We start from the raw sequence: 21,642 nt of genomic DNA, 5'->3' as shown, positions 1-21,642 counted from the left end.
ATGTTAAATTGCAAGTATGTCACAATTAGTATACTCGTGTCTGTTTCTTGAATGTGCATTAGTAAGTACATATGTATTAGTATCACTTTGATTTTAAACTCAATTCAAATATCGCTTAACCCATGGTTGCCAAATGTTTATTGGTACCGACGGCGCCGGCGGGCGCATCATTTGCCACACAAGTCGGTATAGCGCTAGACCATTTGCCATTCTTCATGCACTTGAGTACCTTCGAGCCGCGCAGTTCGAGACCGGCGTCGCAGGTGAAGGTAATGCTCTCGCCGATGGCATAGTAGAACTTGACCGAGGACATGCGTCCGCTGATCGCGGTGCCTGGATACGAACAGGCCTGCACACATTTGGGCAAACCGCCCGACCAGCGTCCGTTATCCTGACAGGCAATTATTGGCTGACCTTGCATCATATACTCCGGGTTGCAATTGAATTGGACCACGTCGCCGGCACGATATGGTGCCGAGCCCTGGGCGTAACCGTTTTGCGGCGCACCAGGATTATCGCATTGCACTTCGACACATGTTGGAAACGGTGTCGCCCATTCGCCCGTAGGCAAACAGATGGCCTCAGATGGGCCGCGCAATCCGTAACCCGTGGAGCAGGAGAATGCCGCTCGTCCGCCCACCTCACGCGACAGCACGGAAACGCGCGGCGAGCTAACATTATTCGGCATCAGCGGTATATCGCCGCACTCCACGCTCTCGCAAACCGGCAACAGCGCGCTCCAATTGCCACTGGGTAAACAAAACAGCTCCGATGCGCCAATCAACGAGTTGCCATTCGAACAGGACAACAGCACGCGTGTGCTCAGTTTCGTATCGTTCGTATTGACTATCAAGCCACGCCTTATGGGTATCTCTGGGCAATTGATTTCCTTAACGACCACCTCAACGGCATGCTCATGTCGGGCGGGTGTCATGCAGGAGTAGGTGCCGGAGTCCTCGGCCACCGCATCGAATATGCTCAGACGATATTCCAGCGTTGAATCTCGTCCCTCATCCGCCTCCGTTACCCAGCCCTCGGTATAGTTTCTGAAATAGCGTGTTAAATTAAACGACTCTTGGCGCAAATCCGGCTGATACCCACTTGTAGACATGACTGACATTCCACTTGGGATTACCGAAGCGACGCATCCACAGGCATTCCATGTGCAGCGTGGTGCCCGGATACACAATGAGCTTGCCATCATTGCTCTGGGCGATGGGTCCGTTCTGATGCCGGAACAGTATGGTGGGCGCCTTCTCCACTGCGTTCGGAGTAAGCTTTATGATCGGCAACAAAAATTTGCTAAAAATTCTACATACTCGCATAATCATTTTCCTGATTAAGACCTGAGCAGACGGGCTTCGTGTTGGTCCACTCCGAGTGTATGCAGGTCCGCTCGTGGCTGCCAGTCATCGAGAACTTGCCAATGTCAACGCATCTGGAAAATGAATTGCACAGTGTTAGCTGCGTCCAGCTGGGACAATGGGACGCACCTGGATATAATAGTAGCACCTGGAGGAAACTCCACGACGTCCTCTCTAATTTCCAGATCATTGTAAAAGCTGACCACATTTGCTTCGTTGTTTTTGAATAAGCACGTGCCGTTTTCTGTATAATGGATATTTGAAAATTGTGCAGCTCATGGATCCTAGATAAATAGAACCTACCGCAATTGTAGGAGCGTCCCACCCACTGCCCGTTGTCGCATATGATGCGCCAGGTCTGACGATCGCCTGCTGCGTTGGGTATGCAATTGAAGAATATCTCTGTGCCGCTTTCGTAGGCGCCCTCAATCTCCGCATGGTCGGCGTTTCTGGAGCAGATTGTTGGAAAGTGTTTACTTACGTTGCGACCGTAGCCGGCGCCATTGCGACTCACTTGTAAACCAGGGCGCCGTCCGTCAGGCTGGGATGGCCGCACATTTTCAGCTCATCGCCGTGGTCCTCCGTGTTGTTGTCGTGCAGATGTTGCAGCTCGTCCAGCTCGTGCTCGATTTTCGTGTGTGCTGTGGAAGTGGGCGTGGCACGCTCCAGCTCCTCCCGAGATTTGCGCAAGCCCGACTCGCAGGGTATACTAGGAGGGGTTAGGACGCCCTTCAGACAAGACATCTCGATGGGATTGGCATTGGTGGACAGCTCACAGCGAACGCTGACCGTGCTGCCATGGCCAATGGTGAGGCCAGCACGATAACCGCCCTGTGCAGAAATGTCAGTAAGGATTGGAAGGTTGGAAGATTGGCCAACTTGCCTCGTAGATGACGCCCGGTATGTTGGGCAGCGTGCACGGCAGCGAGGTGCATTCGGAGAAGGCGTTGACCGACCAGGAGCCATGGGCGCAACGCAGCTGGGCGGATCCCTGAAAGACAGCGGTGGCATAAGGGCAGCTTGTGGGAAGACCATGAACTAACCTGAATGTTGAATCCCTCCTCGCACTCGAGAGTTATGAACTCATTGGACTGGATCTCCTCGTAGGTGGAGAGCGGCGTCAGCGAGGGCTTATCGCTCAGCTGCTTGGTGTGCGGCTCCACTTTGTAGTACTTGCCATGCTCCACTGCAGGCACCAGGCACGGGGCCGACATGCACTTCGGCGTATCCGGCTTCCAGATGCCGCGTATGCAACGTGCCGTCGCATTCTCACCCTTGATGTTCAGCTTGAAGCCCGCATTGCACTCCAGATGCAGCATAATGCCCACCGAGTTTCTGCCCGGCGCCTTACCTGGTCGCACCGTGGTTATATTGGCAAACGAATCCCAGTCGAGATCCTCGCAAGGACCACGTAGCCGCTTGCCACCGGCAGCCTTGCCCGCCTCGCCGCCATCGCTCGTGTCCAGGTCGGCATCGGGCAGCGTGGCCGATGAGGACGCGGACGCCGTGGAGCCGCTGCGCTTGCGACGACGACGCACGATTTGGGATTTCAGCTGTTCGATTAAAGCGCGTGTCGTATTCCTGGACAACTGGCGTTCGGCTGTCGGTGCTGGTGCCTCATTGGAACTGGGCGACGAGCGATAACGCGAGCTCTGATTTATGTTGGGCAAGGTGAGCACACCGCCACGATACTCGTTCATGTCCCCATAGTCATCGAGGTCGGCTTCGCCATCGGCTGCATTGCGCCACTTGTGGGTGGCCTTGCGCATCATGACCAGCTCCGGATTGTTGTACTGGTTGTACCAGCGTCCGTCCTGGACGTGCACCTGCTTGTACAGGCGATTGTGGCCCAAAATCCTTCGCACATAGCGCAGGTAGCGCTCCTTGATCTTCTGATAGTACTTGGAGTAGGCCACATCAATGTCTGACGGATTGGGATTGGGATAGGCGCTGCGCTTAACTCTGCTTTCACCCGCCGTTCCAGCTGTAAGAAAAATGTCGCTGACGGGATTCACATGAAAGCAGCTCCGAACTACGAACTCACCCGGCCGTGCGAAATCCTTGTGCTCGGCCAATTGGCGTTGGAGTTGACGCTGACGCCGCAGCAGATAGACGGAGCGTAGCTGGCGCAGCTGCAAAGAACGCCGGCGGCGACGATTCCAGCGCAAACGCGGATGCTGGCCAAGTAGACACTGCGGCAGATCCAGTGGACGCCATTTGCCACCGACACAGGTAGCGCCAGGCGGGCCCACCTGAAAAAAATGATCATGAAATCAAATTGGGAATTGTAAGGAATGGGTTTTGGTTACCTCCAGGACGTAGCCCTTGTCGCAGTCGTACATGATCTGCTTGTTGTTGACAATCTTCTTGACATACGGCCGATAATCGTAGAGTCCCATGTTGCCCACGAGCAGCACCTTGCCATTGGGTATGTAGCCCGGAAAGGAGCAGAAGACCTCATCGCATTTGGGCGTCTCGCCGGTCCAGTTGCCGAAGGAGCACGTAAGCACATAGTCGTGCGGATCGGTAATGTCCTTGCCCTCGGGACTGACCAGCTTAAAGCCATCCTTGCACTTGAATCTCGCCTTCATGCCGTGCTCCGTCTTGGGAGCCATTACCATGCCATGCTTCGGCGGCTTGGGCATGCTCTTGCAACGTGCGGGCACACAACGTGGTATGATGCTCCAAGTGCCATTGTTGCAGGTTGGCGGACTCAGTAGCGAGACGGGAAACTCATAGTTCTCATCGCACTTGACCTCCAGCGCTGTGCCGTGCCTGACCTTCTCCACGCCGCCCACAATTTGGGTGGGCGATGGCGTTGTGGTCGTCGTGGCCGTGACTATCGTAGTCCCATTCTCATCGGTTATTATCTCAATGGGTATGACAAAGCCCTGGGATATGGTGGGCACCACACAAGGCGCCAGGCACTCGGGCAAGGCGTTGCGCCAGCGTCCATCGATTTGACAGACACTGGAGCCCAAGCCGTTGATCAGCATTTCCGGCTGGCAGCGAAAGATGATGCTGGCGCCCAGGCCCGTGCCCGCCTCGATATTCTCGATCCAGCCATTGTACAGCACGCCCGGATGTCCGCAGTTGATCTCTGCAAGAAGTTGGCTAACAGATATCCATATACAAGAGCTGCAAGTACGTACCCTTGCAGCTGGGCACGGTGCCGCTCCACTTGGCGCTGGCTCCGCAGCGGCTGGAGCTCTCGCCCACCAGGGTGTAGCCATAACGGCACTCGTAGCTAACCACCGAATTGTAGGCCAAGGTTGTGTACGTGGCCTTGCCGTTCTTGGGATTCTCCGGCGTGGGACAGACCACAGAAGTGACCACTGCGTAGACAAGGATGAGGGTAAATTAGAAGCGGGGTTGGGGGCTGGCTTAAAAGCTATCACAAATCTTAGAAAATCGCTCGCATGGACCGCCAACAAATAAAACAACTCGGGTTTGGTTTCAAGTTTTTCTCAAGATTTGTGGTAACTTTTATTTATTCAATTAACATTTTGTGGGCCAACAACAACAACTTTTTTTTTTGCATAAAATTTGAACAATTCGTTATATTATTGAATGAAGAACGACAATATTAACAATTTTAGCTAGGAGCATCGGAAGAGCTGAGCTCGGAACAAATTGCAAACTATTCGGAAGCTCTAATTGGGCCTGGTTGGGTCGTAGTTAGATTTGCGTTAATGTTATCCGCTTTTTGGGGATTGATAAATTATAAAGACATAATAAATTATAATAACTACCGGCTGATAAATGGCGCATTATACTCACAGACACAGGTCGGCAGCTCCTTGGGCGTCCAGGAGCCATCCGATTGACAGTAGCGCTCGTGCTTGCCCACCAGCTCGTAGCCCGTGCCGCAGTTGTAGGTTATCTTGCAGCCGTAGGTGTAGCACTCGCCGGCGTGCCAGCCGTAGGCGGGATCCGGAGGTTGGCCACAGGAACGAGCTGTACACGGAGGTAAAGTAAAGCAGGTGGAATTTAATTCAATTAACATTAATCGTTGTTATATTTTCTAGAAACTGCACAAGTAGCAGAGGCTTAAAATTGGAGAGGATACAGACTAGACAGGATGGGATTGCCCTAGATGAAGGATCAGATTTAATTTTATAGTTTGAAAATGATTGCATTTTCGTAGAGAAGGGAACAGAACTATTAATGTCATTATATATTTTATATATATAATTTTGTATTATATATATTTTTTAATTATTAATATTTTTTTATTATTTATATTTTTTTATTTAATTTTTATTTATATGTATATATATATATATGTTTTTTATATATTTTATATATTTATTTTTTTTAAATATTTTTTTTTATTTTATATATATATATTTTTATTTTATCTACTTGTTTTTTATATATTTTTTATTATATAATTTTTTTATTTTATTTTTTTATTATTTATAATTTAATAACTGATAATATATTATAAAAAATCTCTACTGTTAATGGCAAGCAAAACTAATGTGAAAAGAATATTATTAAGAATTGCATTTTGTATATTAATATTGTTTTTGAGAATTTCAGATGTGAATGCACCTGCAGCACTTACGTTCGCACTGTATGTCCGGTCCGTACCAGCTGGCCAGATTGTCGATGGCCAGGCACTTGGCACGTGGAAACCCGTTGGTCACATAGCCCGTATAGCAATGGTATTGAACCGTTGAGTCCAGGTCGAAGGTTTCCTGCTCGGGCAGTGCCGAGTTGCGTGCATGCTCAATCTGCGGCGGCTTCAGGCAGTAGACTATGGAAAATGGAGGATAAACATAAGGATTAGGCTGTTGGGATAGCTTGGCTGGGCTTACTGTTCTGCTTGCAGGCTGGCTCGGCGCCGGCCCAGTTGCCGTCGGCCTGGCAGAGGCGGCTCTGCAGGCCCACCACATGGTAGCCATGTGGACAGGAATAGGAAGCGCGAGCGCCAAAGTGACGACCGGCCACGGTGACCTGCCCCAGACTGGGTTGGGCTAGCTCTGGACATTCACGATCTACGGCAGGTGATCAAATTATAAGCGAGCAAATTGATTTGGCATTTAGATTTAAATATTTTGCAGACTTACCGGGCTTGATGCAGGAATTGCCGCAGACGCCATCGCATAGGCATTTCTTTTTCTTGCTCTTGCAATCCTCATCCGACGAGCACTTGCGCAAACATTTCTGGCCCAGCAGCGTGGCCTGCTCCTCATCCCGCGGGCACTCCGTGGAGGGCGAATTGCGCGGATTCTTATAGACGCGCCCATCATCATCGGACTCCAACGAATCATCGCCCTCGTCCCAGTCGTCATCGTCATCATCCTGTTGCGGTATCTCCGTGGTGGTTAGTCCGCTGGCCACTGTTGTCTGGCTGGTGGGCACCGAGATGACTGCAAGGAGCATAAAATAAACGTTGAATATCGCGTTTGACACACTCCTCCAACAAGTATCTAGATGTCACTGAACCAGCCCCATTATCAGCCCCTTTGTTTTGATTCTCGTTTCTCTGCTCTCTGTTTTGCTCAGCTGCCTCCCCCAAGCAGAGGCTCTGCTGCCCGACTTGTCCTCGACAACATTGACCCATTTAGGTTGACGTAGTCAGTCCGTCAGTTGGTCGGGCTGTCCAGGCAGCATTCGGAGCCTGCGCATTGAGCACCTGCTTATATAACCAGCAGCATATACATTTTTCAGCTTTTGCCGTCAGCTACCTTTTACCATATAATTTAATCATAATTAAAAATCGAATTAAGTATTTTAATGTAATTGTTGCAACAATTTGTTTCTGTAACCGTTTGGTTTTCACCTTTGTAGACCAGAATCGTGGTCACCAGACACTGCAGCAGCAGACGATTCATTTTGAAAACCGTTTTTTAACTTGTTTCTGTGTTTTTTTTTCTTCCTAATTGCGTTTTACATCTGTAGAATTTTGTGTACTATTTTGATAAGTTATAGCAATTTATTGTGAATTTTGAGAGGAGTTTACAAAACTGCAGACTGCACACTTTGGCGAAACAACGCGAAATGCAGCTCAGCTGCTGAAATTTTTGGACATTTTGCTCTCGGTCTGCGACGCGAGGCGAGAGCAGCATCCATTTTGACAGGCACAGGATGCGTCCGGATAAGTTGAGTACGGTTTGTGTCCATGCTAAACACTCCGAAATCAACGAATGCCATATTTATGTTGGATATTAGCAAATGTTGCATTCTCTTTTACAAATTCACATCTTTTATTTGTGCTCGAGCTTTTCTTTGCTAATAACTTACATTTCATATAATCCGGCAACTTTAACGGTCAGATTCAAACACGTTTTTTTTGCTACCCTTTTCCAGTTGCTGCTACACTTTTCCTCACCAAATGCAGCCCTCGCTAAGAACTTGGGAGAGCGTGAAAGCTTTCGCTTGAAAAGCTTTCGCCACACGTTTCTTCGTCGAGAAATTTTCCAACGCTCACAGGCAGAACGACGCACGGCACGGAGCATAACGCACAAAACGGGAAAATTACTATCTGAAGCGCGAAAACGAAAGAAGTGGGGGACGAAAAAAAGGCGCAGAGCAGAAAACAATATTATTTTTTTTTTTGTGTTGTCGAAAATGTCTTAGTGCAAATGTGCGGCGAGCGTTTTTATTAAGCAATTAATTGAGAGTGCTGTGTTATAAAAAAGTGAAACAAAAACAAATAACGGCAAGTGCAAGTGCAGTGGGTGGAAATGTTTTAAATTTGTTCGCTTTGGGTTCGGTTCGGGTTAGGGTTCGGGTTCGGTTTTGGGCTTCGGGTTTTGGTTTCGTTGTCGATTTTGGGGTGCGGCGGGGAGTGAGGGGCGCGTGCGGAAAGCGCGTAAAGAAAAGTAAGTGCCAGAATTTGTGTATTAAAATAAATCAAAAAACCAACTAAGCGATGCATACACACAAGCACACCCCCACCCCCTCTCGCACACACACATGAGCACACAAAAGCGCACACATATGCGAGCAGTGTAAGTGACATATGCGCAAAAAAAAATAAATAACATTATTATTATTATTAAAGGAATGCTTGAACAAATTAATTGCTATTGAGAGATTTCAAAAAGTGCGACAAATGCGCGACAAAATGTCGAACCCAAGAGCCAAATAAAAAACAAAATGTTCTAAATACATATGTGTATGTGTGTGTATGTCTGTTCGTGCATATGTATTGAGTGCTGTGTGTATTTGAAACAAGTTTATTTATAGAGCAACTGAATAAAAAAGGTGGCACGATTGAAAATATTTTGATATCCAATAAATATTCAACCCAAAAAACCAAAAACAAAAAAAATAAATAAAAATATTTATATGCTGGCTGGCAGCGCAGAAGACATTGAATCCGCAAGGGGTCAGCCGTTTGCGCGTCAACAATTTTCAAGCGTGTACACAAAAATCGAGACCAAAAAGCGAGACCTGCAACGAGACCAAGACCAGACCAGACCAAGACCAGGCCAGACCAACAGAGCAACGAACCAGCCAGCCAACCACCCACCCACCCACAAGGCGGCCACTTGATTAACGCCAATGCCAATTTGAACGCAGAAAATCTCTATAAAAGTTCAGCAGAGAGCATGCGTTCGGTGAGCGAGCTTTCGCTCTTTGCTGCTCTCTCTGCCTCTTGCGCTCTGAGTCTGTTGCTCTCTCTTCGCACAGGACGCAAAGTATTCTCTTTTTTTTTTTGTTTTTGTCATTGACCTGTTGTGGAAGTGAAAGACTCAAAATACTCGAAATAATAACGAGAATTTAGGCTGAAACAAAAGAAAATCTTTCACTTTTCTTACGTGCGACATATTGAAATACACATTTGTATGCATTTTCCGCTGTTATAAAAAAGAACTGCCGCCCGTGCGTAACTGCTTGCCCCCCCTCCAGCGATTTGCCAGTGTGTACCTGGCGTAAAATTAAAGCCTAGGCTTTTTCAAATGCCACATCCCTGCAGGCCGATGTAAATCGATATGGGGACACTCCACAGGAACCCAAGCACCATGAGATACACTGCATATAAAAACGAAATACTTGTAATTCAGATAAAAAAGCGCAGCTAAGAAAGCTGAAAATAAACTTCAAAATGCATTTGCAATTAACATATTTACTTGGCAACAATTAATTAATTTTATGCAATGAAGATGACAACACTCTGCACAATTTATCCACTTGTTACGATAATTATGTTTTCCTTATCAATTGCAGGACATAAATAGTTAATTTTAACTTGGTAAAGGTTAAAAGGTTAGACATGGGCAACGTGTGCAGCTCCGGCCAGAAGAAAAAGAAGGATAAGGACAGCTCATCCGAGAAATCAGATGAGTACGTTTATTGCACAATTCATGCCCGAAATTTCCATATGATCATTATGTTGATTGCTTTACAGCTCCCCACCCTACGAGGAAGCCGGCGCAGATAAAAAGGAGGCGCTGCTAACTCACGATGCCAACGACATTAAGGAGAGAAGAGCGCCGCTGGCCGATGTGGAGGCCCTGCCGGAGGCGACGCAGATTAATGACACATGTGGCAATCAGCAGCAACAGCAGCAGCGTCCACATCAGATGCCCCAGCCGAAGCCGATTGCATCAGAGAAGGGTGAGCTCTTGGCTAGCAGCAAATATATTTGTGGTCCATTGTGACATGAGCTTCTCGATAATTGCAGACTCCAATAGCACAACACCGCAGGGGGCGCAGGCGCCAAGCGATGTGGCCAATGTTAGTCCGGGCATGAGCAATCTCAGTATGCTGCAGGGCAAGCCGCCGCCCGGCCGCAAGATCGAGCGCGACAAGAAGATTGTCATCTATATACTGGCCGACAATAGCACCGAGTACAAGAAGCACAAGCGTGTCATCTACAGCCTGTACAAACATTTTAAAAGCAAGTGCCAAAGCAAAGGATTCGACTTTATTATTGCCGATGTGCACGACAGCGAGTCGACGGCAAAGGATGCGGCAGCGACGGGGGCGTCGCTGGAGCAGGCGAATGGCAATCCAAAAAAGGACTTCTCAAGGCTGCAGGAGGTTAAGCGCTGGACGCAAACGCCGCTGGAGGCACAGGGCGGCCACGAGGAGGCAGCCAATTGTCTGTGCGAAATAACCCGCCATGCGACCGGAGCCTACATCATACCCGTGCTCTTTCTGGGCTCCACCCTGGGCACACCCATGCTGCCGCTCACAATCGAGAGCCAGGACTTCACCTCGGTACTGAGCGCCGCCAGCGACGCGGAGAAACTGCTGCTGGAGAAGTGGTATACCATTGATAACTCGTATCAGCCAATGTGCCATCGGCTGTATACGCAGCAAATCGATCCCTACTCCACGCAGGTCAATGCCGAGCTGAACGAGCTGCTCGCCGTGCTGCTGCGTCTCTTTTCGGACGACGTCAAGGATTCGTATCTGACAACTGTCGTCGAGCAGGAGATCAACAACACGGTGCTAATAAGTCAGGAGCTGGCCAAACGCTGCATTTGGATACAAACAGGTGCCCACTACTCACGCGCCCCTGATAACGCCATCCAGCTGGAGCTCGAGGTGCTGCGGCGCATAACACGCATCTATGCCGAGCTCAAGAGTCAGCTGTGCGAGAAGAATCTCATACGAATGTTGCCCACCATGAACATCCTCGACGACGAACTGTCTGCGGTAATTGAAAATCTGCTGGACAAATCGCTGGCGGGCATCTTTGAGGAGCATCAGCAAAAGAGCATACCCTACAACACGCTGGGCGTGGACCGCGTCCTGCTCGAAGAGATTCAGCTGATTGGCCACTACTCAAAGCTGCTCGCTCAGAACTCGGCCAACTTCGACATCATGAATGATGTCAAGCGTTACATACGCGATGGAACCGCACAACCGTTGGTCATCTCAGGTGCTCGAGGGAGCGGCAAAAGTGTGCTCGTGTCCAAGATTATGGAGAACGTGCATCGTTGGAAGCCGGAGGCACAGCTGGTGCTGAGGTGAGTCGAATCAAAGAAAGGGAAACCCAACGCTTTGTCCACAGAGATTATATTTAAAGACGAAGCCAGCTGGTCAAAAGGTGTCCGCTTCTTTTTCCGACCTCGTATGTTTAAAGACACAAGTTCAGTATATAATCTTCAATCCTCATTTCCCATTTAGAATGAATCTTCTCAAAATTCATTAAAATTTGTAATACCAGCTCTACTTTCTTGGAGATTCCCCATTGAATCATTCTCCATACCTCATGCAAGAGTATAAAATTGTCTGCGTCCCGTTGAAGACAGTTCCCTGATGTGCATTGTAATCCTAATCTAAGCAAATACATGTTTCTTTGCTTCAGATATGCCAATTTGAGCGCACGCTCCTCGGACATCAGCTCGCTGTTTGGATCCATAGCCAATCAAATGTCGGTGCTCGAGACGGGCCAACAATGTCAGGTGCCACACGTAAGTAGACCGGAGATTAGCACAAAGCCAAAGTTTCAATTCGTACACTCATCCACAGACACTGGAAGCCTATGCCGGAGTTATAAGGGAGATTTTGGGAAGACAACAGCGGTTTTTTGTGCTGATTATCGATGGATTGGATGAGCTGCAGTGCGATATGGCACTGGATTGGCTGCCGATGCAGCTGGGCAGCTGCGGCAAGCTGATATTGACTGTCAGCGAGAAGGAGGACGAGGATGCTAGCGGTGATTCGTTTGATATGCTCGCCGCGCTGGCGCAGCTGGGCATTCCGCAGCGCTGTTTTCTTCGTCTGCGCCAGTTTACGGAGCGCCAGTGGCACGATATACTCAGCTCCGGCGGCGGCGACTTCTACGCGGCAAACGGGGCGCTCAAACTGCCTGACGATTGGAAATCTCTGCACGGCAAGACGCCATACCATGCGAAGTCGCTCTGGTGGCTGGCCTGGCTTGGCCATGTGTCGCAGCCGATCAGCGAAATCGGCGACATATCCAGTAAGATACTGCAGGTGCTAGAGAGCAAGTTTGCCGCCGACCAGGTGGAACTGTTGCTTCTGATCGTGCGTCTCTCGCCTTGGGGCATACGCGAGAGCGATTGCTTGGGAGTTTTTCAAAAGATCACACAGCTGGAGGCGCAGGTCGTCTTCAAAATATGGTCCAAGTTCTGTTGGCTGATGGGGCCAATGCTTTTAGGTCTTAAGAATATAAGAATAGCGGACAGAAGCTTCGGGCGCGCCGTCCTGGCGAGGTATGCGCAGAAGCAGTGGCTGGTACATGAAGCGCTACGGGACTACTTCGATCGTCAGGACAGCGAGTTCAAGGGCAGCGCTGGCGCGAAAACGTAAGTACACATCTTCCTCCCATTTGATGGACACTTTAAATGCAATCCATAACATTTTCAGCTACAACTACCAGAAGTACTTAAAACTGCCTTATCATCACTTCTGTGCGGTTATCGAGGATAAGCCGGCGGCGCACAAAATCGATATACTCTACAATTGCTTCTACTTTACGGACTTGCAGTGGATAGCCAATAAGGTGCATGCAACGGGGCCGGCGCATTTAATGCATGACATTCTGCATGCCGAGTGGTTGGCTGGCCAGGAGGGATCCAAGGGCTATGTGCATATCAACTTTCTAAAGCAGTTCCTGGTGCGATACCTCCACGAGCTCAGCTATGACGGTCAGCAATTCTACACGCTTATGAAATATTATTTGAAGACGCGCTTCAAGGAGTCGTCTGAGCTTAAAGACGATGAGAAAATACGCTCCTGGTGGGAGTATACCAATGAGCTGGAGTTTGCCTTTCTCGAGATACTCAACGCCGATCTCGATGCCAATGACAATGACAATGATAAGGGACCAGTCGAAGGCGACGATTCCAGCCAAGCCGCTTCAGCCTCTGTCCGGGGCTACGATGTGCTCATGAATCTGCCGCAACCGGGCTGCTATGTGGCGTCCTTGTGTACAGAGCGTGCCGAGATTTGCATCTGGGATGTAAAGAACTGCTGTCGCATACGCGAACTTCAGGGCATACCGCAGCCGACGGCCATGTGTCCAGTTGGTAATTACGAGGCAGCTGTGCTGTGTCGTCGCGAGATTCGAGTCATCAACTTGGACGAGGGCAAGTTTAAGGTAAGATTTCATATTGAGAGAACATCATGTGGAGACTTTGTTGATGTTATCCAATTTTACTTTTGGCAGGTCACATTAAAGGGCGTGATGAACCAGAAGATGCCCTACTTTGGCCTGCACGATCAGAACCACCTGGTTTGTCTCTCACGCAATCGCATGTATGTGAATCTAATGAATCTGGAGTCGGGCGATTGTGTGACCACCTTTAAGGCGGGCGAGGATCGCTTCCTGAACTCGCTGCTAGTCTCCGGCGACGGACGGTAAGCAGTTTATTGTCGACCACATAAAATTTGGCCTAAAATTTGCATTCGTTTTAGGATTTTGGTTTGCGGCGACGAGACGCAGAAGCCATTTCCTCTGCTCGTTTGGCATTTATCGCAACGTAAATTGCTCTACGATCTGCGAATTCCGCATCATGACTTTGTCACCTCGCTGTCAGCCATCACGCACGAGGGATCTTATGTGTGTGTGGTAGCCAAGGAACTCAACGAGCCAACAACGCCAAATTTCATTGTGGTCTATGATCTGCAGAGCGGTACTTTGTTCAAGAAATGGAAGCCCAGCTGTAACACAGTTGCTCTGGCCATATCCCAAGTGAACGCTTGTGTCATTGCCGGCCTGGAGGATGCCAAGATATTAATATGGGATCTGGTTACGGGCAACTGCAAGTGTACGCTTATTGGACACAATGCGCCTGTCACATACTTGAAACTGGATCCATTGGGCAAAGTGTTGTTGTCGTTCGACAAGGAAGGCCGCGACAGCGCGATACGCATGTGGGAGTTGAGCTCAGGTGAGGAAACTGGTCGAGTTTCAAGTCACTGTCGTCTAACTTCTTCGCTCTTGTTTTCAGCCAAATCCTTGGCTGTCTTTAAGCCCCCGGCACAGATCAGCACCTGCGAGATATTGCCAAATGGTGCGTTCGTTGTATTGGCCCTCAGAGATCGCAATGATCTGCTGACGCTGGCGCTGAAGAATTATGGTGGCAGCAGCACTGCCAACGCCCTGGAGGATGACTGTGGCACCTTATATGGCAATCCCGACAACCAGCACAAAGTTTTCAATTTAAGTAATTAATGGGGTCAGATACCTGGATCAATTAACATTAGATATCATTATTCAAATTAAAACATACATATATGAAACAAATGAAAAGAAATTATAATTCCGAATGATATAAATATCACAAAAAAAGAATCTTCTCATGCATAATTCATTAGTTGTATGTAAAATTCTTAAAAACTTACCACATGTACAAAAGGCTAAGCAAATAACCAAAAAATAACAAATACAAATTTCATTAAGTCATCTATGTATATAGCTTTATTGTTGTTCTCGTCTGTTGCAACTTCTCCTCAGGTTGTGGCGAATAAATACAGCAGATTCTTGGCGAACTGAATGATCTCCGTGCCGCCCAGCTTGGAAGTGCCGTAAATGCGATCCACGAAGGATATCGGCACCTCGGCAATGCTGAAGTTATGCTGGCGAGCGCGAACCAACATTTCCATTTGGAAGACGTAGCCTTTCGATACGCAGCTGGCAATGCACTTCTCCAGTACCGGTTTCTTATACAGCCGAAATGAGCCCGTCAAATCGCTGGCATTGGGTCGTAAGAGCACTTGGGACAAATAATTGGCACCGCGCGAGATGAGCTTGCGCTTAAAATCCCAGCCGTAAACGCCGCCGTTTCCGGCATATCGTGTGCCGGAAACGATGTCATAGTCGCCAGACTCTTGCAGCTTTATGAACTCGGGTATGAACTTGGGCTGCAATGAAATAAACAAGCAAATATTTTTACCCCATCCACGTAACACGTCATGGCTATGGTCTATGCTCACATGATGACTCAAATCGGCGTCGATGATAATAATAAAGTCGCCGGTGGCGTGTTTAATTCCGTGTACGTAGGCTGTGCCTAGGCCGAGCTTGCCTGCGCGCGGACGCAAGACAATTCTTTCCTCGCCATAGATCTTCTGCAAATCCTTAGCCACGTCCAATGTGCCATCCGGACTGCCATCGTCAATAACAATCACCTCGTACTCGTAGCCGCTGGAAAGACAATTTTAGTCGAGTTGCCAGCGTATGTATAGTATGTCATGTGCTCACCTAGCTTTCATATATTTCACAATAAGCCATATAATAATTGGCAAATTGTCTTTCTCATTGTATGTTGGCAGCAAAATGCTGTATTTGTGGCCATTTGTTGGCATTTTGTTTTGCTTACACAAATAACATGCCAAACAGAGTTGTTCGGTCCAAGAGCGAACCGGTTGTAAAATAGTTCATTTAGTTCGCTAAGCCTCGAATGGAACTCAAATGAACGATACAAATTAAAACCGAAACAGATAGCAGTGTTGGTAAACACCGTTTTTCAAGCAGCTGATATTTATCGATATCCGTTATCAATAAGCTACAAGAGCAGCAACTGTGCAAACGCCGTTTGGCCGCAGATTCGGTATGAACCGCTCTTTAATTTACGCTTAGTTTGTGCGTCAAACAATTGACGCGGCTCACGGCAACGCGCAGCATACTACTGACTGCATTTAAGTAAATGAGTGCACGCGAAGTTGTATAGTGTTTCTTGCTACATAATGGCCAAGAAAATACCATTCAATGTGGTATTCGCCTCAGGTAAACATATCGAAAACATAAGCTCTGTAGAATTGTGCTTTTCATTTCTCGAACTTTATTTAATGATTATTTTTGATTGTTTGATTTTTCTTAATTTACATTGTGCTTCCAGTTATAGTTGCCGCTGGGCTACTAGTCCAGTGCCGAGCCTAGCGCGCCATTAGGGTTAACTTGAGAAATCGATAAAACACGCATACGCCTAGTTAAACAACATTCGAAAGTTCAATAAAACTGTAAATGCATGGTAACAATGTTTTTTATTTTATTCATTTATGTAGATATAGAACATCTTATAAACTTAAACTTAAATGATGCTTTGTATGAAGATAACTTGAAAGCGTTGCAAAGAAATCCATAACAAATTATTTTCCATCTGTAATAATGCATTTTAATCAGAATTCTCCACGTGCCATTGTCAGCATATATCTTTATAATGACCGATTGCGGATTGTCATAATATGTCTGGCGTCTGAGCCACATATATATATAATTTAATATGCAGCCAAAGAATTTTGGCAGCCGGCCAAGCGCACCGACTTGACTGTTCGAATTGCTTTCATTGAGCTTTACAAAGTTTGTTTTATTTATTTTACTCATACGCCGAAACAACCCATTTTAGCCTTATAACCTCCACCATTTCGAAATCCTTCTAACGTGGACTTCTGGCTACTGCTGATGATTTCTTTGCCGTCTGTATTTAAGCTTTGTTAGCAGCGAGCCCAGGGGTCCAATTATGGTCAGCAGGTAGACTAGTGCGGTGGCCAACATCATGGCAGGTATAAACTGATGATCCACATAGCGTGTAAAGAACTTTGAGTAGTAGCCGAGATAAATTGCGGTCATGCCCAGCGTAAAGGTGACGAGTCCAAACAGATTATGACGAAAACGCAGTTCGGAGGCTGGCATTATTTTCAACACCATTTTGGGTTGGAAAAAGTTAACCAGGCCACCAACAACGCTCGCGGCACAGCCGAAGGCAGCGGCCACACCTGAAATCTCAATTAATATTAGAAGTGTTCACTGAACCGTTTAATTTATGCGCACACGCACCGAACCGCCCATGCCATGTATTGAAGTGCACGTCCTTCTGGGAGAACTTGCCCAGGGCGCCCAGCAGCACCATTGAGCCGCCGACTAGCTGCAGCAGGCCATGGAAACGGGATTTGTTCTTGTGCGATATCCAGCGGGTTATCGGATTTAGCTTGTAATGCGACATCAAAGCCTGCGCAATTAGTACATGAAACTACAAAGCAAAAAGGTATAAAGGTTACAAAATCAATGATAAGTTAACAGTTAGCAGAGCGTGCGACATGATAACCATGACATGGCCATTTTAGGAGACTTAATGGACATTTATTAAGCCCGATATAGATAAAGATTCCAGTTACTCACACCGATGCCCGTCATGAACATGTGCATGGCCGTATCCTGAAAGTCCAGACTACGGGCCAGTGTGAAGAAGAAGATAGCTACTAGAAAGATCAGCATATGATTTATGCTGTTCAATATGCTTTGAATTTGCAGCCATGCGGATGACATCGGCGATAATTTTGTAGTTTGCGACATGTTTGTTAATTTTAACCGAAAACAATTACAAACTCTATTAAACAAATTTCGATGTGCTGCGGCCCAGGCAACAGACGCGACTAGCGCAAAGCTACCTCGGCTACGCGTATAATAGTGCGGCAGATGATAAGACGGAGCGTCGACGCGTCGCCAGAGCCACGTATAGATGTGTGTACCTGAATGATAGCGTCATTCTAAAGTTTTTTTTTGTTTGTGTGTTGCGGCTTTGTTTTACATCTGCTTAAGCTGATAACAGTTAACATTTGTTGTGATGTTGCTTACAGTAAACGCTGTTAACCAACACTGTTTATCCAAATAAATTGTTGGCACTGTTTTGTTTTCCAGACGAAGACGCCGGCTTCCCGGCCAGCGAACTAAACACACATGGCCCCACGGTGCACGGCTGGCGCAGCGCCGTGGACAGCGGTGCTAGCACGCACGACATCATTCTCCGTTTCCAGCAGCCGGCCAAGATTTATCTCATTCAGCTCTTGGCTCATCAGTACTTGATACGTGAGTTGAGAGCCCGCTAACAATGTTGGATAACGAGATAATTGTTTTTGATTTGCAGCCGAAAAGGTGGAGCTCTGGCTACACTATTCTCCAAAGTCGATACCCAGCACTCCGTCCTCGCAGTATTTTGATTTTCTGGGATTTGTCGCCCTCGCCGACAATGCGAACACCAACTACAAATCACGTGAGCTGCAGAGCGTTACTGTGAATCCAAGACGTGGCACGCATCTGAAGCTGCGCCTGATTGGTGCCCATTGCAATGAGTTCAACGATAGTCAACAGATTGCGCTTATGGCGGTCAATGTGCTCGGTGAGGATCTGGAATCGGCTGCCATAAACGATGGCGACGAGCATCTGACCAGCGAGACGCCGCCTATAGACACCGCCACTGGTGAACTGGCCCTCGCCTCCATGTGTGATGACCTTTTATTTTCGATGTACGTGGAAGAGTCAATTGTGCAGTACATACGCGAGCTGGAGCAGTGCAAGCTGAAGGCGGTCAGCTCCGAACGATTCGAATATGCCCGAAAGCTGAAGCTTTGCATGACGGCTCTGCGAACGGCAGGCGAGCGCCTGGGCCGATATGCGCTGGCCAAGCGCCAGGCGGTGCAACAAGAAGACTTCAGCGCAGCCAAGCTGCGCAAAGAGCAGATCGAAATGTATCGCGCGTGCGTACTCAAGCAGCTGCAAGTACATCAGCTGCTCGAAACCGACGGGGCACTTAGCCAAAACGATCAGAGCTGCGAAATCTATGCGGGCGGCAAACCAAGTCTGCCGCCTGCACCTAGTCTGCAGGATGTGGCGCATGCACTGGCCGAGGCTGCCGTCAGTCCGAAACGCACCAGTACCCAGCTCGAGAAATCACCAATCGACGATGTCGTGAGCGCCGCTGTCGCGCCGGCTGCTGCACTGCATCTGCTGGCCAAGTCGCACGACGAGTTGCCCCAATCGCCCCGGCTGCCAATGGCATCGCGGCACAGTTCACCCATGTCCAGTCGACAGGGATCGCTGAGACGGCGCAATAAAAGTGCGCCGCGCAACTCCTATGAGGATTACGAGGAGCGAGCTATTCCCACCCTCAGGCAGTAAGTTTTAAACAATCTGTTGCTAGTGTTGTTGTTGTTGTTGTGGTTAGGAATAGCGAGAATGTTGCATGATTCGGCATGAGGAATAAACGAACAACATAATCATAACACTTATAGACCCGCCATTTAAAAGACCGTAAGAGTAACCGTCATCGATGTTTTTGGTGCTTTCGTTTCGTTTCATTTCTCTTTTTCCCGTAAACGTTGTCGTTCCGTTACCTTAACCATTTAGCTCAAATACTAATGAATTTTTAAGGGAGTGCCAGGGCAATGCGCTGCTCGAAGCGGACCCAAATCGCAGCCGCTCGCGTCTCAACGATCGCGAGCGTCGCCAGGCAGCGTTGCCCATCCTGGTCTTTGGCAGTGAACTGGTAAGCTTTGTCCTTTTGCCGTGCATTCATATTAATAATCTGTGTGTCGATTTTTTTTTTTTTAGGTTGAGCAGTTCTACTCTCGCCAGTTTCAGGATCGGGAGGATGGTCTGCTGCGCCTGCGCAACTTTCTCAAAGAGCGGGAAAAAGTCGAAGCGGAGGGCAATGAGCATGCGGCCAGTCCGAACAAGGTGGCACGCAGCGCTGCGCTTCTGCTGCATCGCGCCGTTCGAGATGCTGTTTACTCTGTTTTTAGCCAGGCAACCGAAACAGTTCGTGTGTTGTTCCTTGAATATGTACCAGGCCGTGTGTCACCCAACGAGGTGGCGCGGTGCGTAGATCGCCTACTGCCCGAGCTGCTGGCCAAGTCGGGTGATCCCTCGGCCCGTTTGCACACACTGGCACAGCACACAATACTCAGTATTGCCGCCTGTCCGCAGGTGACCGAGCAGAATCTGGTGGCGCCAGCGCTTTCGCGCAGCGTTGGCTCTGGGACGCATCAGCGTTTGGCCATGAGCCGATTGCAAATGCTGGAACAGTTGGTGCATACACAAGGCATAAGCTCTGATAAACATAGCGGATTAACCTGCCGTGCTCTGTCCGACTGCGGCTGTTCCGGCATACATCATCCCGCGGAGCCGGTACGCAAGGTGGCCGAACGCATATTGCTGCTTGTCTACAAAGTAAATCCCCGACTTGTGCGTAAGCAGTTACCACCGGACGACGACATCACCAGACGCAACCTGCTCTATCGTCAGCTCTTCACAGAGTTTGATAAACTGGACTTGGAACGCAAACAGGAGCTACTCGAAGGCAGTAAATACGTGGACGGCTTCAATCCAAGCAATGGCGCGGATTTAATGCAGCCCTCGACCAGCACAGATGCATCTCGCATATTAAAATGCATAAACGGTGGGGCTGGTGCCAACGACAATGGCTATGTAAGCTGCAATGGCAAGCAGCAGTACAACGAGCAACTGAAGCGCTCCATGCAGTCGGCAACCAACTCGCGCAAGGGATCAGCCACCAACTCCGAGTCTACTGAGGAGGCAACGCCGAAAATGTGAGTGCAGCCGGTGGTGTAATTATTTTCATTAATTGCCCAAACATTCATTATAGCAATTGCCCGTTCTGCGGCTGGTGCTGCTCTGGCAGCGATGCGGGCCAACTAGATCGGCATTATTGGAAGGCTTGTCCATTTCTCACCAAGTGCCCACAATGCAGTCAGGTGTTGGAGGTAGCTGCGCTCAACTACCATTTGACAAGTGAGTTTTATTGTGATCCCAAGCATACATAAGCGCATTCTAAAATTGCCGCCTCTCCAACTCGAAATACAGCGGAATGTGAAGCCAAGGATAGTTATGTGGTGTGCACTCGCTGCACGGAGTCGGTGCATAAACAGCTTTATGAACTGCATCAGATGGAGGACTTTTGCCGCGGTACGTACTTTATCGCGGTCGTCTCGGTCAGCTGGTTGTTTATAAAAGATATGTATTTGGTTTATTTTAGAGTTAAAAACGGGAGCCGCTCGCTGTCCACTTTGCCATGATGATGTACATCTGCCCTTGGATGGCGGCTGGAAACTGCATCTCCTAAGCGCAGGCGGCTGTCCAGGCAATATACGTAAACGGAATTTAAAGAAAGCAAACTAAACAAATATCCTAGGACAAAAGTCATCAATAACCATCCTCTCATTAGGGAATATTCACAACTTTGAGCGAGTTTATCACAAGCCAACGGCCATTAGCGTAATTTAAATCAATTTTTTATTACATACATTGCATTTAGAGCAAATTTTGTTATGAGACCTGGTTAACACCAACATTACTTATGCTTTATATTTTGTTAAATTTATTTAAGTATATATGTTTTCTACGCAATGTGATTTGTTAACTTTACATAACACGAATTTCCAAACGTCCTACATAAAAATAAAGCCAATCGACAGTAATTTTAAATATGAATTTAAAAGTCCGCTAAGTATTCGATATATTTGAGCCCTTGGTGTTATCGAGCACTGATAACAAAGTCGATTCTTGGCCGATCTGGCAGCACTGTGGCATTAAGAGCAAGCTTAT

At 48.1% G+C, this 21,642-nt stretch overlaps 5 protein-coding genes across 10 annotated transcripts; 2 read left to right on the top strand and 3 right to left on the bottom strand.

The window, feature by feature from the left end:
- Positions 1–109: 109 nt before the first annotated feature.
- Hasp (Hig-anchoring scaffold protein) lies at positions 110–7,385 on the bottom strand. Of its 2 annotated transcripts, XM_002057566.4 has the most exons (16): positions 7,156–7,385; positions 6,440–6,742; positions 6,188–6,367; positions 5,935–6,126; positions 5,145–5,321; positions 4,517–4,699; positions 3,674–4,464; positions 3,409–3,616; positions 2,408–3,348; positions 2,248–2,355; positions 1,879–2,195; positions 1,668–1,813; positions 1,494–1,608; positions 1,320–1,438; positions 1,102–1,261; positions 110–1,046 (listed from the first exon to the last, which is right to left on the bottom strand). In XM_002057566.4, the coding sequence occupies exons 1-16, from the start codon at positions 7,205–7,207 to the stop codon at positions 116–118; spliced, it is 4,923 nt and encodes a 1,640-aa protein (XP_002057602.2). In that variant the 5' UTR covers positions 7,208–7,385; the 3' UTR covers positions 110–115. The 2 variants fall into 2 exon arrangements, with proteins under 2 accessions (XP_002057602.2, XP_015025227.1); XM_015169741.3 differs by lacking the exons at positions 110–1,046; positions 1,102–1,261; positions 1,320–1,438; ... (6 more) ...; positions 3,674–4,464; positions 4,517–4,699 and adding an exon at positions 4,815–5,066 and having other exon boundaries at positions 7,156–7,378.
- Positions 7,386–7,810: 425 nt separating this feature from the next.
- Positions 7,811–14,772, top strand: LOC6633910 (uncharacterized). Of its 3 annotated transcripts, none has more exons than XM_015169813.3 (10): positions 7,811–8,197; positions 9,549–9,665; positions 9,730–9,938; positions 10,006–11,299; positions 11,641–11,746; positions 11,805–12,604; positions 12,666–13,398; positions 13,468–13,658; positions 13,716–14,191; positions 14,252–14,772. In XM_015169813.3, the coding sequence occupies exons 2-10, from the start codon at positions 9,595–9,597 to the stop codon at positions 14,473–14,475; spliced, it is 4,104 nt and encodes a 1,367-aa protein (XP_015025299.1). In that variant the 5' UTR covers positions 7,811–8,197; positions 9,549–9,594; the 3' UTR covers positions 14,476–14,772. The 3 variants fall into 3 exon arrangements, with proteins under 3 accessions (XP_015025299.1, XP_070065180.1, XP_002057603.1); XM_070209079.1 differs by lacking the exon at positions 7,811–8,197 and adding an exon at positions 8,214–8,326; XM_002057567.4 differs by lacking the exon at positions 7,811–8,197 and adding an exon at positions 9,036–9,376.
- On the bottom strand, positions 14,694–15,674 carry Dpm1 (Dolichyl-phosphate mannosyltransferase subunit 1). The gene is made up of 3 exons (XM_002057568.4): positions 15,505–15,674; positions 15,237–15,447; positions 14,694–15,164 (listed from the first exon to the last, which is right to left on the bottom strand). Exons 1-3 carry the CDS (start codon positions 15,606–15,608, stop codon positions 14,754–14,756), a joined length of 726 nt encoding a protein of 241 aa, XP_002057604.1. The 5' UTR covers positions 15,609–15,674; the 3' UTR covers positions 14,694–14,753.
- A 122-nt stretch (positions 15,675–15,796) lies between these two features.
- LOC6633935 (centrosomal protein of 104 kDa) lies at positions 15,797–21,522 on the top strand. Of its 3 annotated transcripts, XM_015169815.3 has the most exons (9): positions 15,798–16,029; positions 16,142–16,273; positions 17,941–18,108; positions 18,167–19,193; positions 19,426–19,564; positions 19,630–20,627; positions 20,684–20,829; positions 20,902–21,003; positions 21,074–21,522. In XM_015169815.3, the coding sequence occupies exons 2-9, from the start codon at positions 16,267–16,269 to the stop codon at positions 21,214–21,216; spliced, it is 2,730 nt and encodes a 909-aa protein (XP_015025301.1). In that variant the 5' UTR covers positions 15,798–16,029; positions 16,142–16,266; the 3' UTR covers positions 21,217–21,522. The 3 variants fall into 3 exon arrangements, with proteins under 3 accessions (XP_002057605.1, XP_015025300.1, XP_015025301.1); XM_002057569.4 differs by lacking the exon at positions 16,142–16,273 and having other exon boundaries at positions 15,797–16,029; positions 19,450–19,564; XM_015169814.3 differs by lacking the exon at positions 16,142–16,273 and having other exon boundaries at positions 15,797–16,029.
- Positions 16,270–17,783, bottom strand: LOC6633936 (transmembrane reductase CYB561D2). The gene is made up of 3 exons (XM_002057570.4): positions 17,422–17,783; positions 17,080–17,272; positions 16,270–17,018 (listed from the first exon to the last, which is right to left on the bottom strand). Exons 1-3 carry the CDS (start codon positions 17,593–17,595, stop codon positions 16,696–16,698), a joined length of 690 nt encoding a protein of 229 aa, XP_002057606.1. The 5' UTR covers positions 17,596–17,783; the 3' UTR covers positions 16,270–16,695.
- Positions 21,523–21,642: the final 120 nt, after the last annotated feature.

The sequence above is a fragment of the Drosophila virilis genome, chromosome 4 (genome assembly GCF_030788295.1).
Source record: "Drosophila virilis strain 15010-1051.87 chromosome 4, Dvir_AGI_RSII-ME, whole genome shotgun sequence".
In the NCBI taxonomy this organism is placed as follows: Eukaryota; Metazoa; Arthropoda; class Insecta; order Diptera; family Drosophilidae; genus Drosophila; species Drosophila virilis.
Note: the sequence above shows the minus strand (reverse complement) of the source record. Positions and strands in the feature narration are given on the sequence as shown.

What these genes read in the sequence shown, in the direction of transcription:
- Hasp (XM_002057566.4), bottom strand. Translation starts at nt 7,207, where the DNA reads ATGAATCGTCTGCTGCTGCAGTGTCTGGTGACCACGATTCTGGTCTAC. An exon ending in CAATTCCTGCATCAAGCCCG is followed by an intron (nt 6,368 to 6,439) that starts GTAAGTCTGCAA and finishes CACCTGCCGTAG; the next exon opens with ATCGTGAATGTCCAGAGCTA. An exon ending in ACCGGACATACAGTGCGAAC is followed by an intron (nt 5,322 to 5,934) that starts GTAAGTGCTGCA and finishes CTCCGTGTACAG; the next exon opens with CTCGTTCCTGTGGCCAACCT.
- LOC6633910 (XM_015169813.3), top strand. Translation starts at nt 9,595, where the DNA reads ATGGGCAACGTGTGCAGCTCCGGCCAGAAGAAAAAGAAGGATAAGGAC. An exon ending in TCATCCGAGAAATCAGATGA is followed by an intron (nt 9,666 to 9,729) that starts GTACGTTTATTG and finishes ATTGCTTTACAG; the next exon opens with CTCCCCACCCTACGAGGAAG. An exon ending in CTAGTCTCCGGCGACGGACG is followed by an intron (nt 13,659 to 13,715) that starts GTAAGCAGTTTA and finishes CATTCGTTTTAG; the next exon opens with GATTTTGGTTTGCGGCGACG.
- Dpm1 (XM_002057568.4), bottom strand. Translation starts at nt 15,608, where the DNA reads ATGCCAACAAATGGCCACAAATACAGCATTTTGCTGCCAACATACAAT. An exon ending in GTGAAATATATGAAAGCTAG is followed by an intron (nt 15,448 to 15,504) that starts GTGAGCACATGA and finishes TTGTCTTTCCAG; the next exon opens with CGGCTACGAGTACGAGGTGA. An exon ending in ACGCCGATTTGAGTCATCAT is followed by an intron (nt 15,165 to 15,236) that starts GTGAGCATAGAC and finishes ATTTCATTGCAG; the next exon opens with CCCAAGTTCATACCCGAGTT.
- LOC6633935 (XM_015169814.3), top strand. Translation starts at nt 15,990, where the DNA reads ATGGCCAAGAAAATACCATTCAATGTGGTATTCGCCTCAG. An exon ending in GGCTCATCAGTACTTGATAC is followed by an intron (nt 18,109 to 18,166) that starts GTGAGTTGAGAG and finishes TTTGATTTGCAG; the next exon opens with CCGAAAAGGTGGAGCTCTGG. An exon ending in TGGTCTTTGGCAGTGAACTG is followed by an intron (nt 19,565 to 19,629) that starts GTAAGCTTTGTC and finishes TTTTTTTTTTAG; the next exon opens with GTTGAGCAGTTCTACTCTCG.
- LOC6633936 (XM_002057570.4), bottom strand. Translation starts at nt 17,595, where the DNA reads ATGTCGCAAACTACAAAATTATCGCCGATGTCATCCGCATGGCTGCAA. An exon ending in TGTTCATGACGGGCATCGGT is followed by an intron (nt 17,273 to 17,421) that starts GTGAGTAACTGG and finishes TTTGCTTTGTAG; the next exon opens with TTTCATGTACTAATTGCGCA. An exon ending in TACATGGCATGGGCGGTTCG is followed by an intron (nt 17,019 to 17,079) that starts GTGCGTGTGCGC and finishes TTGAGATTTCAG; the next exon opens with GTGTGGCCGCTGCCTTCGGC.